Genomic DNA, 13,965 nt, shown 5'->3' with positions numbered 1-13,965 from the left:
AGCAGTTGTTCCTGGAGTGATCAGTGTGTGATCAGAAGACTCTGGAAGACTTAGTTGCTGACTAAGTGGAGAACCATTGTAATCCGTGCGATTAGTGGATTAAATCCTCAGTTGAGGTAAATCATCTCTGCGGGGGTGGACTGGAGTAGTTTAGTTAACAACGAACCAGGATAAAAATAACTGTGCAATTTATTTTTATCTGTCAAGTTTTTAAAACTACACTTATTCAAACCCCCCCTTTCTAAGTGTTTTTCTATCCTTCAAATTGCACGTTTGGCTCTACGAGCGTGCACTCCGCACTACCCTAACTCGTTTCAAGCTTAACGCATAATTGCATCAGCCTACAGTAAATCACATTACTACCAAAATACATTGATGATACTAAAATCACCAACAAACTCCCCCCATTTTAGTATAATCCTTGATTTACTTACAGTTATAACGATCAAACAGATGCATAGAAGAAAATGTCTTGCGATTGAATTTTCATCTTTGTACAAATACACATTCCAAATACTCGAAAATCGGGGTGTCACAATGATTGACCCCGTCAATCCATTTGAATATCTGAAGATATTGTACACATATGTTTCTTACAATACTCTACTATTCATACTTGACACTTTACAAGCCATGTGTCCTTATCCATTAATAAGCATATAGGAAACCAAGTTCAAGCTTCTTAAAGCGGCAAAACTTCATGCTCACATAGGTGATCCTTTTAATCTTGCACCTGCATTTGCAATTTTTCAAAAGAACCATTAAGAAGATATACTTCAACCTAGCAATCACTTGCAGGTCTGAGCACATACCTTGGAAAGATAAACACAATTGCTCCAATCTTTAACTATGATCTTTTCACATTGAATAATGCTTCTAACGTTGTATTAGAAGGGAATTGGGTATACCATAACTAATAGATTTAAATGGACTTTAATCCCATCCCAATTACCGACTTCTTCACTAAGTCTCTTGCTAACCCCTTCGTCAAGTGGTCAGCTAAGTTTTGTTGCGACCGAACAAACTCAATAGATATCACCCCATTCATGATTAATTCCCTAATCATACTATGTCTAATACCCAAATGTCTAGACTTTCCATTGTATATTTGACTATATGCTTTAGCCAGTGTGGCACTACTATCACAACGGATAGAAATTGGTGATATCGGTTTAGGCCATATCGGAATCTCATATACCAAGTTCCTTAGCCATTCTGCTTCTTTACTAGCAGCAGCTAATGCTACAAACTCAGATTCCATTGTGGAACTAGTTATACATGTTTTCTTCTTGGAAGCCCATGAGATGGCACCTCCCCCAAGCAAGAACACCCATCCACTTGTAGAGGATGAATCTTCAACATTATTTATCCAACTAGCATCTGAATAACCCTCTAACACCGAAGGAAATCCCATATATGACAATCCATAATTCATAGTACCCTTCAAGTACTTGAATACCCTAGTTATCGCATGCCAATGATGTCTACTAGGATTACTAGTAAATCTGCTCAACTTTCCAACCGCATAAGCAATATCCGGTCTAGTGCTAATCATAGCATACATCAAAGAGCCTATAGCTCTTGATTATTCGAGTTGATCCACAGGTTTACCTGTATTTGGCATAAGCTTTTCTCCCGGATCCATGGGAGTACTTACTGGAGAACAATTTTCATAATTGAACTTCTTGAGTATTTTCTCAATGTAATGAGATTGCGTAATTACAATCCCCTTATTCTCCCGTTTAATCTTAATACCAAGAATAACGTCTGCTTCTCCCATATCCTTCATGGAGAACTTTGATGACAAGAAATTCTTTATTTTATCAACTTGATTTTGGTCGGTGCCACAGATCAACATGTCATCAACATATAGACAAATGAAAACTCCTTTACCGGATGTATCAAATTTGCTATATACACATTTGTCAACTTGGTTTAGAATGAAACCATTAGACAAAACAACCTCATCAAACTTTTGATGCCACTGCTTCGGAGCTTGTTTCAGCCCATACAACGACTTAACTAGCTTACACACTTTGTGCTCATTACCAGGCATTACAAATCCTTCAGGTTGTTTCATATACACCTCTTCTTCCAAATCACCATTCAGAAATGCTGTTTTGACATCCATTTGATGAATCACTAGATTATGAATAGCCGCCAAGGCAATCAACAATCTAATAGTAGTGATACGGGCAACTGGAGCATAGGTATCGAAATAATCAATCCCTTCCTTTTGTCTGAAGCCTTGGATAACTAATCTAGCTTTAAACTTGTCAATTGCACCATCGACTTTCATCTTCTTTTTGAAGATCCATTTGCAACCCAATGGTTTGCAGCCTGGTGGTAAATCAGATAATACCCAAGTATTATTTTCCATGATAGAACCAATCTCTTCATCAATGGCTTCTTTCCAAAAAAATAGAATCTCGATATTTCACAGCTTCATCATACGTTCTTGGATCCTCCTCTATACTATAACAATAATAGTATTGAGTTTCAATCTGATCCTTTGATCCCTCAACTAAATATAGTTGAAAATCAGATCCATAAGATCTAGATTTTCTAGATCTTTTGCTTCTACGGGGTTCAAGTGTCTCACTTGGTACATCATTTGAATGATCATCCCTTAGAGATTCATCTGAATTAGGTATAGATATCTTTGGTCTAGGTATAGAAGAGAAACAATTCTCATCAAATATGGCATCTCTTGATTCTATAATCGTGTTAATAGAAATCGAGTCATTAGGTTCTATAACATAAAACCTATAAGCCTTGGAGTGTTCGGCATATCCAACAAAGATGCAACCTACACCCTTTTCGCCCAAAGTTTTCCTTTTTGGGTCCGGGAGTCTAACCACGGCCCTACAACCCCAAACACGTAGAAATGTTAAGTTGGGTCTTTTCTTATACCAAAGTTCATATGGGGTAGTCTTGTTCCTTTTATTAGGAACCCTATTTAACAAATAACAAGCCGTTAACATAGCTTCTCCCCAAAACCCTTCACTCAAACCAGAGTAAGATAACATGACATTTACCATTTCTTTAAGAACTCTGTTTTTCCTTTCAGCCACACCATTTTGTTGAGGTGTATAAGGTGCCGTAGTCTCATGAATGATTCCTACGGATTGGAAAAATACAGGATCATAATATTCACCACCTCTATCGGTACGTAATGTTTTAATCATCACATTCCGTTGCACTTCAACTTTAGTTTTATAAATTTTGAATTTGTCTAAGGCTTCGTCCTTAGCGTGCAACAAATAAACATAGCAGAATCTAGATGCATCATCTATGAAAGTGACAAGATATTTTTTATTTCCTAATGATGGAGTAGCATGCAAATCACATAAATCACTATGTATTAATTCAAGAATGACAGATTTCCTTGTTATACTTTTAAAAGGTTGCCTAGTGATCTTTGTTAACATGAAAGTTTTACACTTTTCGTTATTTTCATCAAAAACAGGAATTAAATCGTTTTTAGACATTTCATGCATTCTTTTATAATGTACATGTCCTAGACGAGCATGCCATAATGAAAAATTGATAACATTCGAAGAAGACATAAATATAAAACCAGAATATTTAGGAACTCCATTCAAATTCATCATAAACATTCCATTATTATAATATCCAAATCCTACAAACACACCAGACTTCGATAATACATATTTATCGGATTCACACACTTGCTTGTATCCAAGCTTATTGAATACAGGACCAAAAATTAAATTCTTACGTAACTTAGGAACATACAATACATTAAACAAAGTAATAGTCTTTCCAGAACTGAATTTTAGCACCACGTTTCCTTTGCCTTCAACGGGAGCGAAGTGATCATCTCCCATGTATAGAACAGAACCATCTTCCACTAGAACAAAAGTCTTGAACCAGAAACGATCCTTGCAAACATGTGTTGTGGCGCCAGAATCAATCCACCACGCGATAGCATCATCCTGCACATAAAATGCCTCAGAAGTTAGTGAAACCGAATGTTTAATCAAACTATTCAAATCACAAATTGATTTCTGACCTTGGTTTTCGGATTGGTCCTTAGACCCCTTTCCTGAACCACTTGCATTCGCGTTGTCGTGCTTTTTGCCGAAACGACAATCCTTCTTAAAGTGGCCTGTTCTGCCACACTTCCAGCATTCTAGTTTCGGTTTCTTGTTAACACCGAAATTGCCCTTTTTGTTATTGAAAGCACGTTTCTTTCCTTTGTTTTTGTTGTTATCGTTCTTACCACCCTCTTCGATCATATTAACCGAGAGTCCAGCAATTTCTTTGCCTTTTCCTTTGTTATCCTCACGCGCTCGTAGAGATTCCTCTATGCGCAAGTGACTTCCAAGTTGGATCAAAGACAGTTCGTCTTTTCCATGTTTCAGATTGTGTTTGAAATCCTTCCATTTGTCTGGAACAAAGTATTTCGACCCTATTCTTGTCTGGGTTCACGAAATCTTTGCGGGGATAATTCTCGAAGAGCAATCTGTTTCTGACAATAGAGAACAGATCAGGAATGTAGAGGAAGTATGTTTTTCGTATCTGAAACCGAGACCAAATGACTCCTTATATAGGAGATCAACAATAGAAATCGAAATGACACACCTGTTCGGTAAAAATAGTTATGTCTGTTTGGAAACCACACACTTGTTCGGTAAAACGGTTATGTCGGTTGGGAAAGGGTGCAACTATTCAAACGAATTTTTCGAATGGGGCGCTGCCCCGCACCCCGCCCGCTGACCCCAGCCAGGGGCGCTACCCCTTGGACCCCGACAGGGCGCTGCCCCGCACCCCGCCAAGGGCTCCGCCCCTTGGAACCCCGTTTCTATTATTCGTATTCAATTGCACGTTTGGCTCTACGAGCCTGCACTCCACACTACCCTAACTCGTTTCAAGCTTAACGCATGATTGCATCGGCCTACGGTAAATCACATTACTACCAAAATACATTGATGATACTAAAATCACCAACAAACTTCTCAATTGGCCCAACAACAAGCTCCTACAACTCCCCTAAAGTAACATGCCAACGTTATATCTCTACAAAGCAGAACAGAGTTAGAAGCCCTTGTTGATAAGAGAGATAGAGCGAAGGGTGTAGAGAAGAAAACTAAAAAAAGGAGTCAGTAACATTTGAAAAAAAGAGAGCAAACAATCATTGAATGCCAATGAGGTAGTTGAAGAGGACAATGAAGAACCATATATACCTCCTCTTCCTTACAAACCCCCGATCCTTTTCCTTCAAAGATTTGCGAAAGCAAAAAATTGAGGAACGATTTAGAAAGTTTGTTGAGCTCTTAAAGAAGCTTCACATTAACATTCCTTTTATAGAACCAATAACCTAGATTCCTTCGTATGCTAAATTCTTAACGGAAATTATGAAGAACAAAAGGAATATCGATGAAGAAGGTATAGTAACACTCACTGAGGAGTGTAACGCCATTATCCAAAATAAAATGGCACCCAAGCTGAAAGATCCAGGGAGTTTCTCAGTTCCTTGCGTCATCGGTAACAATGTCATTGCTAAGTCCCGTTGTGATTTGGGTGCGAGTGTAAGTCTGATGCCCCTGTCTATCAATATGAGGCTAAATCTAGGAGAGCTTAAACATACTAACATGTCTCTTTAGCTAGATGACCGATCCAATACTAGTAAGAATACTGGAAGAAGCCCCGTTAAGAATTGGCCAGTTATACATTCCCACCGATTTTGGGATAATGGACATAAATGAAGACTCTCATTTCCCTATCCTCTTAGGAAGACCTTTCCTAACCACCGCTGGTGCTATTATTGATGTAAAGAGAGGGAAGCTCACCTTTGAGGTTGGAGAAGAAAATATTGAGTTCCTCTTATCGAAATTCATGAAGAATCCATCCATCAATAACTCATGCTTTTGTTGATATCATAGATGAATGCATTAAAAATTATTCATTAGAGCCACCCTCAATTGATAAGTTGAATGCCTCTGACAAAAGGAATCAAAGACAACGAAGCATAAGCTTATCAAGACATATTGAATGCAAGTCCAATTGATCAAAATGAGTGCTTCGCCCTTCTTCCTACTCCAACGCAAGAAATAGAAAAGCCAAAATTAGAACTCATGTTACATCCCCAAAACCATATATATATATATATATATATATATATATATATATATATATATATATATATATATATATATATATATATATATATATATATATATATATATATATATATATATATATATATATATATATATATATATGCATAATAAATGAAAAATAACAAATGGGTTGCGTGCTTAAAAAGTTTCAGTTTCCATAAGGTAATGGTGCATACGAATGAGAAATAATTTAAGTAGAAAGTTTTAGGTTCCATAAGGAAGATAATACGAGGGACATTGGTTTGGATGAGCTTATTTAAGGCTCACACTCCAAACCAGAACCTTCATTGTTGTCGGCATGCCTTCTGGGCCAAGAATTGAGGTGCTATTTGATTCTGTGTTTGTTGTGCCAATTTCTTCAAATTTCCTTCTTTCACTTGTCAAGAGTCACAATGCCTTGAAGGAGTTGTTCTTGTTGTAGAATAGATAAAACATTTTGCACACATAAGGTAGGGGCTCAATCATTAAGATTTGTGTATTAGCAGTGTTGAAAGTGTCATTCAATCCCTTCAAAGAGAAGATAGCATAATCTGTCTTTTGTTGTTGCTTAAGTTTGGTATGTTCTCCGCATGTTCATGTAAGTAAAAAACGAGGGAGCTCAAGATCTTCGCATAAAGTCTTAAGCTCATAGCTTGATTAGTATATAAGTGTAGTACCATAACTGAATTGGTTGATAACTATAACTCATAACAAACTAATTCTATATTATAGGATTAATCACATATAGGTGTATAATTCTAACAAGGATGGAGTAGGAGGTTTTTGTAATTGTCTTCATAGTGTTATTAAGAAATTTTCATATGATTTTGACATTAGTTTAACATTGCTCCAATATATTATGAGTTGCATTTTATTCCAAAAATCCAAATCAATGTAAAATGAATTACAAGTTTTAAGTTTGTCAAAAGTCATGAGTTGTAGTAAGGAAACCAGAAACACTTTGTAACAAGCAGCAAATAAAAGAATGTAAATAAGGAATAAAAGAACAAAAGATATCAGTTGCTCTTAATATTTCTTGTATTGATAAATGCCAAAGTAGCTGTATATATAATATGTTTAAATAGTCACAGAAACCATGATTGAATCAGCTAATAGATGATAAATGCACAATCATTCATAATTTAGTTTGATTTACAGAGTTTGGGTAACATAAGTACTTCAGTTTAATATTTAAGCAGTAGGGTAAGATGCTTGCATTGCAATGCCACACAGTCCTTCAGCAACATCAACTCCCATTTGCATTCTAATGTATCCTTCTTCACCCCAATCTGTTCCCCATGAGTTTTTAACCAACCAATATTTGGTTCCATCACTATCCACACCATATCCCACAGCAGTGACACCATGATCCAACTCAGTTCCACATGAACCAGTAAACACACCACTTTTGTAAAATTGAAAGTCCGATCCACTAGCATCAATGGCTACAGAAATTGGTTGATTTGCAACCGCTTTTTGTAGTGCCTGCTCATTGTTGGCGGGAACATCTTCATATCCGGTAATGGTAGCCGCTTGGGTGGATGCTTGGTTTGCACTGCACGTTCCATCAACACCTTGATAGGGGTATTGAGCTTCAGTGGTGAGTCCGTGATTTTGAATGATGAATTTGAAAGCATCATCCATAAGACCACCCTCACAACCTTGGTCCACACCTTTTGTGTCGCAATCAACAAGTTCTTGCTCTGATAAAGACACTAATTTTCCTGTACTCAACTGATGAATTCCTTCCGTTGCTGCAACCGCAGAGAATGCCCAACAACATCCTACAAAAGGTAAATTAATATTACAATTAAATATTTGACCACATAGTCCTGCTGAATTGAATGCATTACTTATTTGATAGACACTTACCACATTGGCCTTGATTCTTCACAGGAGTCACTGCTCCTTTCTTCCTCCAATCAACCGTGGATGGAACCGCAGTTGCATTTTCATACTTAAAAGTAGATGTTCTTGTGATTGAGGAGCACATATGCCCCTTGAATTTGTTTCTAGAAGCTGTGAATTCCTCGTTGGTGAGGTCCGCAAATTGATTGATGCCTAGTTTGTATGATTTGTTACTGTTAACATTGTTGGATGCTTCAATGTAATTCATGTTTTCTGCAAATATTTTTAGACGGTTCTCCCTTTCTTGAGTGTCCTTATAGACTTTGCCATAGTAACTCATCCATTGCTGGTGCCTCTCATGCATAGAGTCGTATTGGAGAGTGCGAGAAGTGACTTGAATAGTCAACAAACCCAGGCAGAATATGAATGTCAATGCAATACCACTATGATATAATTGATTTTTGGCAGCCATGGTGTGTGTGTGAGAAACAAGTGTTTTTGAGTTGATTAATTAGCAGTTAAATGTGAGAAAGATGTGTTGTGTCTATACTCAATGATCATTGTGGTATTTATAATAGGCAATTTTACGATGAATTGAATATTAAAATTTTGATAGTTTTCAAGTTAAAGCTTAAAACAAGTTTATGGTCATGATTATGTAGTTACATGGTCGGGAGAAATGTCTGAATGAGAGATTCTGTAATTAGATATATGGACAAATTTGATGTCAAGCAAGGAGCTTAATTACGTCCAATGCAGTTTTATGTTCATGAGACCAGCCGTTTGTTTGAGACAATAATTATAAAAAAGGTATCAACAAATTCACATCTCATGATAAAAACAAATTAAATAGTTGATCGTATAGTACAGCAATTCTATATTAATAGCAAATTAGCCAAAGGTAATACAAATATCAGAGTAGATATAAGAACTCTTTGGTAAAAATAACGGTTGACTATAAGCTAGCTAATAGTTTATAACTTATAACTAATGGTTGATGACTTATAAATTATGACTGATGGTTAGACTGATAGCTGATAAGCTAATTGAAGTGTTTGATAAAATTATCAGTTCAAATAACTTATAAATGTAAAATAACATAAAAGATATTTAATATATAATTATTTAATTTAAAATTAAAATAAATTATAAAGGATAAAAATGAATTTATGCTAAAATAATAAGGATAAAAAAGGAAGAAAAAATTATAAACTATAAGCTAAAATGCTATTAGAAATAGCGGTTGGAAAAATATGCTATAAATTAGTAAAATAAGCTATAAGTTAGTGATGAAAGAACCGTTACCAAACAAGTCTAAATTATCATATGAACTTATAAGCTATAAGACATAAGCTCAAAATTATATTTTACCAAACAGAGCCATAAAGAAAATTAACCAAATTCACATTCTTTACCAATTAACCAATTGTAAAAGATATTCACATTCCTTACAATATTGAAAAATTCTAAATATTTAATGTTAATAGACCGAATGTAAAACAAATTCACATTGTTCATGGTTTATTTCTCTCACAAAATTGAACTGAACCGAAATAATATATAAGATCTTCCAAACTGTACTAAATTGTTTCAATTTTTCTAGAATCGAACTGAACAAAAAGTTTTGATTTAGTATAACGGTTTGGAATTCCGAACCATACCAAACCATTAAAAGATAAATTTTGCAAACCGAACCATGTATTAAAGAAACCAACTGTTGTACTTAATTTTGAATATTTTTTAATAAAAAATCTATTAAAATTTATTTTTAGCATTTTTTTTATAAACATTTTTAATATCCTGTTTTACATGATTTTTTAATTTTAAATTTTTTTTATCTACATTCACAGTCAAAATTACAAATTGATTCAAATCAAAATCACAAACTCATTTAAAAAATCACAAATTAGTCAACTATTATATATCTATAATATTTTGGATAAACAACTTATTTACAGCTTATAACACAAGATTAACCGATGTCGGAGATATTATCTCTACAAAACAAAATATAAAATTAATATACAAACAAAGTAAAGAATAGAATGAAGATCTTGAGTGATTAATAAAAAATAAAAAATGACAGAGGTATTGTATAAGAAAGCATAAATGGTAAACTACATAGTCAAATGTTGAACTTGACAAATTTTAATTTTATAGATTTCTTAACTACTGATCAAACAATAATATCAACCATAATATTAGGTTTCTAGTATTTTACTGTCAAAATCAGAAACCAACTCCACAGGTAAAACAAATTAACAGTTACATAATTCTATCATAAACTTTAGCAATCTGAATAAAACATGTTGATACAGAAAAGTTCCAATTGCAAAAAATCATTTGGAAATAATTGATGTCAAACTATAATATTAGAACTGATGTCGAACTGTAATATTAGTTCAGTTCAGTTCGAATCACTAACAATTTTAAATGTCTGCTATTTTCCGCTATCTGCAATTGACAAACATAAGATGGAGAGAGTCCATGCATTGTTTAAACAAGCTGTTTCTTTTTCCCTGAATTAGCGGAAGTTGTTTTAGCTTGAAAAAAAATGAATTAGTTTTAGATCAGATAGTGTTTCTTTTCTTTGTTGGAAGAATTTCCCCAATGTTAGTATTTTATTTGTAAGGAGCTGTAATAAGATATTCTATGCTGCAGAAAAAAGATAAAGGTGCAATTCAGCTAAATAAGGTGAATTATTCAATAAAAATCCATTTATGTAGAACCACAATGCTATTATATATATGTGATTAAACATTTCATGATTGATAAGAGTATTTAGTTGTTAATATACTTAAGTATTCTTGCAGTGGGATACTCAGTGAAAATCATCCAGTAGAGAAGAGTTCAGTGCATCGTAAATGGAACTAATCTTGGTAACTTTACTCCAACTATTGTGGTACTTGTTTTTCACTGTTTCTAGTTTCAATTCTAGTTATTTTTCATTTAAATTCAATCATACCATAAAAAAAAAACTAAAAGAACAATCCCAACATGTATTTGAAAATAAGAAAGAAAAATGAAGGACAAGATTTACTCTTAATAATTTCATTGTATTGATAAATGCACAAGTAGATGTATATAATATACACACATAGTCATAGAACTATGATACATGTAGCTAATAGCACATAAATTAGCACAATCAGTCACAGTTTAGGTTGATTTACATAAATATTAAGTAAGGAGCTTAAACAGTAGGGTAAGATGCTTGCATTGCAATACCACACAGTCCTTCAACTGCATCGACTCCCCTTTGCATTCTAATGTAACCTTCTTCACCCCAATCAGCTCCCCATGAGTTCTTAACCAACCAATACTTGGTTCCATCACTACCAACCCCATAACCCACAGCAGTGACCCCGTGATCCAACTCAGTTCCACATGAACCTGTAAAGACACCACTTTTGTAAAATTGAAAGTCCGATCCACTAGCATCAATGGCTACAGAAATTGGTTGATTTGCAACCGCTTTTTGGAGTGCCTGCTCATTGTTGGCCGGGACATCTTCATATCCTGTAATGGTAGCCGCTTGGGTGGATGCTTGGTTTGCACTGCATGTTCCGTCAACACCTTGATAGGGGTATTGAGCTTCTGTGCTGAGTCCATGATTTTGAATGATGAACTTGAAAGCATCATCCATAAGACCACCCTCACAACCTTGGTCCACACCTTTTGTATCGCAATCAACAAGTTCTTGTTCTGATAAAGAGACCAATTTTCCAGTACTCAACTGATGAATTCCTTCGGTTGCCGCAACAGCAGAAAATGCCCAACAACATCCTACAAAAGGTAAATTGATATTAATTAGAGTTTGACAATAATTCAATTTTTGACCACATAATCCGGAATCGAATGCATTACTTATTAGATAAACACTTACCGCATTGACCTTGATTCTTCACAGGTGTCACTGCTCCTTTCTTCCTCCAATCAACCGTGGATGAAATTGCAGTTACATTTTTAAATTTAAAAGTAGTTGTCCTTGTGATTGTAGAGCACATATGCCCCTTGAATTTTGCTTATAAAAAAAATATTATGTTTTCTTATTGCTTTTCCTTTCACGTTCTTATGTTGATACGCCACTTGGTCGTAAGGTTGTCAATATCGAGATTTTACCTAAGATCGGGAGAGAATAGCTAGATCGTAAAATATAAAATCGTAGTTAAGATCGGAAGATCCTACTCAATTATTTTTGTAAGATCGAGAAGCGGTAACAAGATTGTAAAACATAAGATCGCAACAAAAATCGTAAGATCCTACTAAAATGAAAAAAATTATAGTATATATTTAAAGTATTTTTACATGATATATGTTAGTAGGCAAGTGTATTCGTGAGAAAATGACTCTTTTTTATATTCTTTAGACATTTATGATTGAGGTTTTATTGAACATTTGTTAATGTTTAGACATTAGGGACATATATGGTGAATTCCTTGGATTATCATAAGTTAAGTAGTTAAGCCAAACCCTAAGTCAAGTAGCACAAACTCATCCCCGCCGAACCGTAATTGTTGTGCCTTCGCATTTTGTCATCCTTCTAACCTTTTAATGGTGGTGGTCAGAAAACGGTCAATCATGGCCGAAGCTGACAAAGATTGCCCAAAATCTATGATTTTACGGAATTTTTTCACAATTTGGCTACAACACGCGATTCTACTTAAGATTTGGATCATCGGGGGTGAGTGAGATCGTAAAATCTTAAGATTTTAAGATCTAGATCGAGATATTGACAACCATACTCGTAAGTAACTCAGTGGAGTCTTTGGTTTATAATATATTTTGGATGTCTCATTTAGTAATTTATAGCTACATTCAATTTTATATATTTTTTTAAAAATTAATATATTTAGAGAGGGTTATAAACCCCCGAAGTTGGTTAAAAAATATATACAATGTATTTAAGCTTAACGACAGTTAAAACCGCCACAATACTACAACGACAGTTTGCACGACAGTTTTTTAAACTGTCGCAAACAAGGCTCGCGACACCAATATTCACGACGGTTGCCAAAGTGTCGCAATTTTAGTTTGCGGCAGTTCTCACCGCCGCAACATGCCCTCAGAATCGTCGCAAAATATGTTTTTTCTTGTAGTGAATGGTATCTTTGACATTTGAGTTGTCTGAATATAAAATCCAGTACATTCCTTGAGGAAGCATCGAATCACATGTATTGACATATTTTTCAGCAAGTTTGACACACCAATTGGAGAGAAGATTTCCCCCGCCTGGATCATTTTGGTAGACAGGGTCACTAACGTGAAATGGGGTGGCGCTGAGATAGGGCTAGAAGGACTGAATGATCTATTGATTGAATCGTCATTAAGGTTCGAATTCAAGGCTAAAATTAATCTAGCCGAGTACGAAGCTTGCATCATTACTATTACCATCACCTTGGAAGTAGATGCGTTAACCTTAAAGACAAATAGCGACTTTCAATGGATGGCGAAGCAAGTCTATGGTGAGTATCAGGCAAAGGAATCACAACTCATCAAATATGTGAAAATCAAGAATCTTGTTGTTTGTCTTTGGTTTATTTGTTCCACATGATATAAAAATATAAAATATAAAGAGTCTAAAATTAATTTAGAGACATTTAATTTAAATGATACATCAAAATTTCTTTTCTTTCATTTTTATAAATTTAAAAATAACTGCAAAAAATATAAATAATATTATGAAAATAATATATATCAAAGTAAGTATTTGTTAGGTTAATATAATTTTTATGTTATTTTTCTAAAAAGAATCATCTTAATTTATATTAATGATATTGTAAAAATTTTATGTGATTTTATTGTTGATATTAGTTGAAATATTAGAGTTCTTATTTTAGACATTACTATCTCTGTTTTTTTTATTATACTCTATATGGTTATTGTAAAAAAAAAATGCAAATATAAATCAATTTTGGCAAATTCTGTATAAACTTATTGGTAAGAAATCAAGAATATCGTTATTTGTCTTTAGTCTATTTATCTAACATAA

At 34.4% G+C, this 13,965-nt stretch overlaps 2 protein-coding genes across 2 annotated transcripts; both read right to left on the bottom strand.

Moving 5' to 3' along the window:
• Positions 1 to 7,190: 7,190 nt before the first annotated feature.
• On the bottom strand, positions 7,191 to 8,445 carry LOC131607254 (senescence-specific cysteine protease SAG39-like). Its single transcript, XM_058879272.1, has 2 exons — positions 7,998 to 8,445; positions 7,191 to 7,909 (listed from the first exon to the last, which is right to left on the bottom strand). The coding sequence occupies exons 1-2, from the start codon at positions 8,443 to 8,445 to the stop codon at positions 7,317 to 7,319; spliced, it is 1,041 nt and encodes a 346-aa protein (XP_058735255.1). The 3' UTR covers positions 7,191 to 7,316.
• Positions 8,446 to 11,166: 2,721 nt separating this feature from the next.
• LOC131605358 (senescence-specific cysteine protease SAG39-like) lies at positions 11,167 to 13,300 on the bottom strand. Its single transcript, XM_058877725.1, has 3 exons — positions 13,237 to 13,300; positions 11,860 to 11,997; positions 11,167 to 11,759 (listed from the first exon to the last, which is right to left on the bottom strand). Exons 1-3 carry the CDS (start codon positions 13,298 to 13,300, stop codon positions 11,167 to 11,169), a joined length of 795 nt encoding a protein of 264 aa, XP_058733708.1.
• Between the last annotated feature and the right edge of the window lie 665 nt (positions 13,301 to 13,965).

This window comes from Vicia villosa, linkage group LG5 (genome assembly GCF_029867415.1).
Source record: "Vicia villosa cultivar HV-30 ecotype Madison, WI linkage group LG5, Vvil1.0, whole genome shotgun sequence".
NCBI classification, from domain to species: domain Eukaryota; kingdom Viridiplantae; phylum Streptophyta; class Magnoliopsida; order Fabales; family Fabaceae; genus Vicia; species Vicia villosa.
This window is presented reverse-complemented; position numbering and strand designations above follow the sequence as displayed.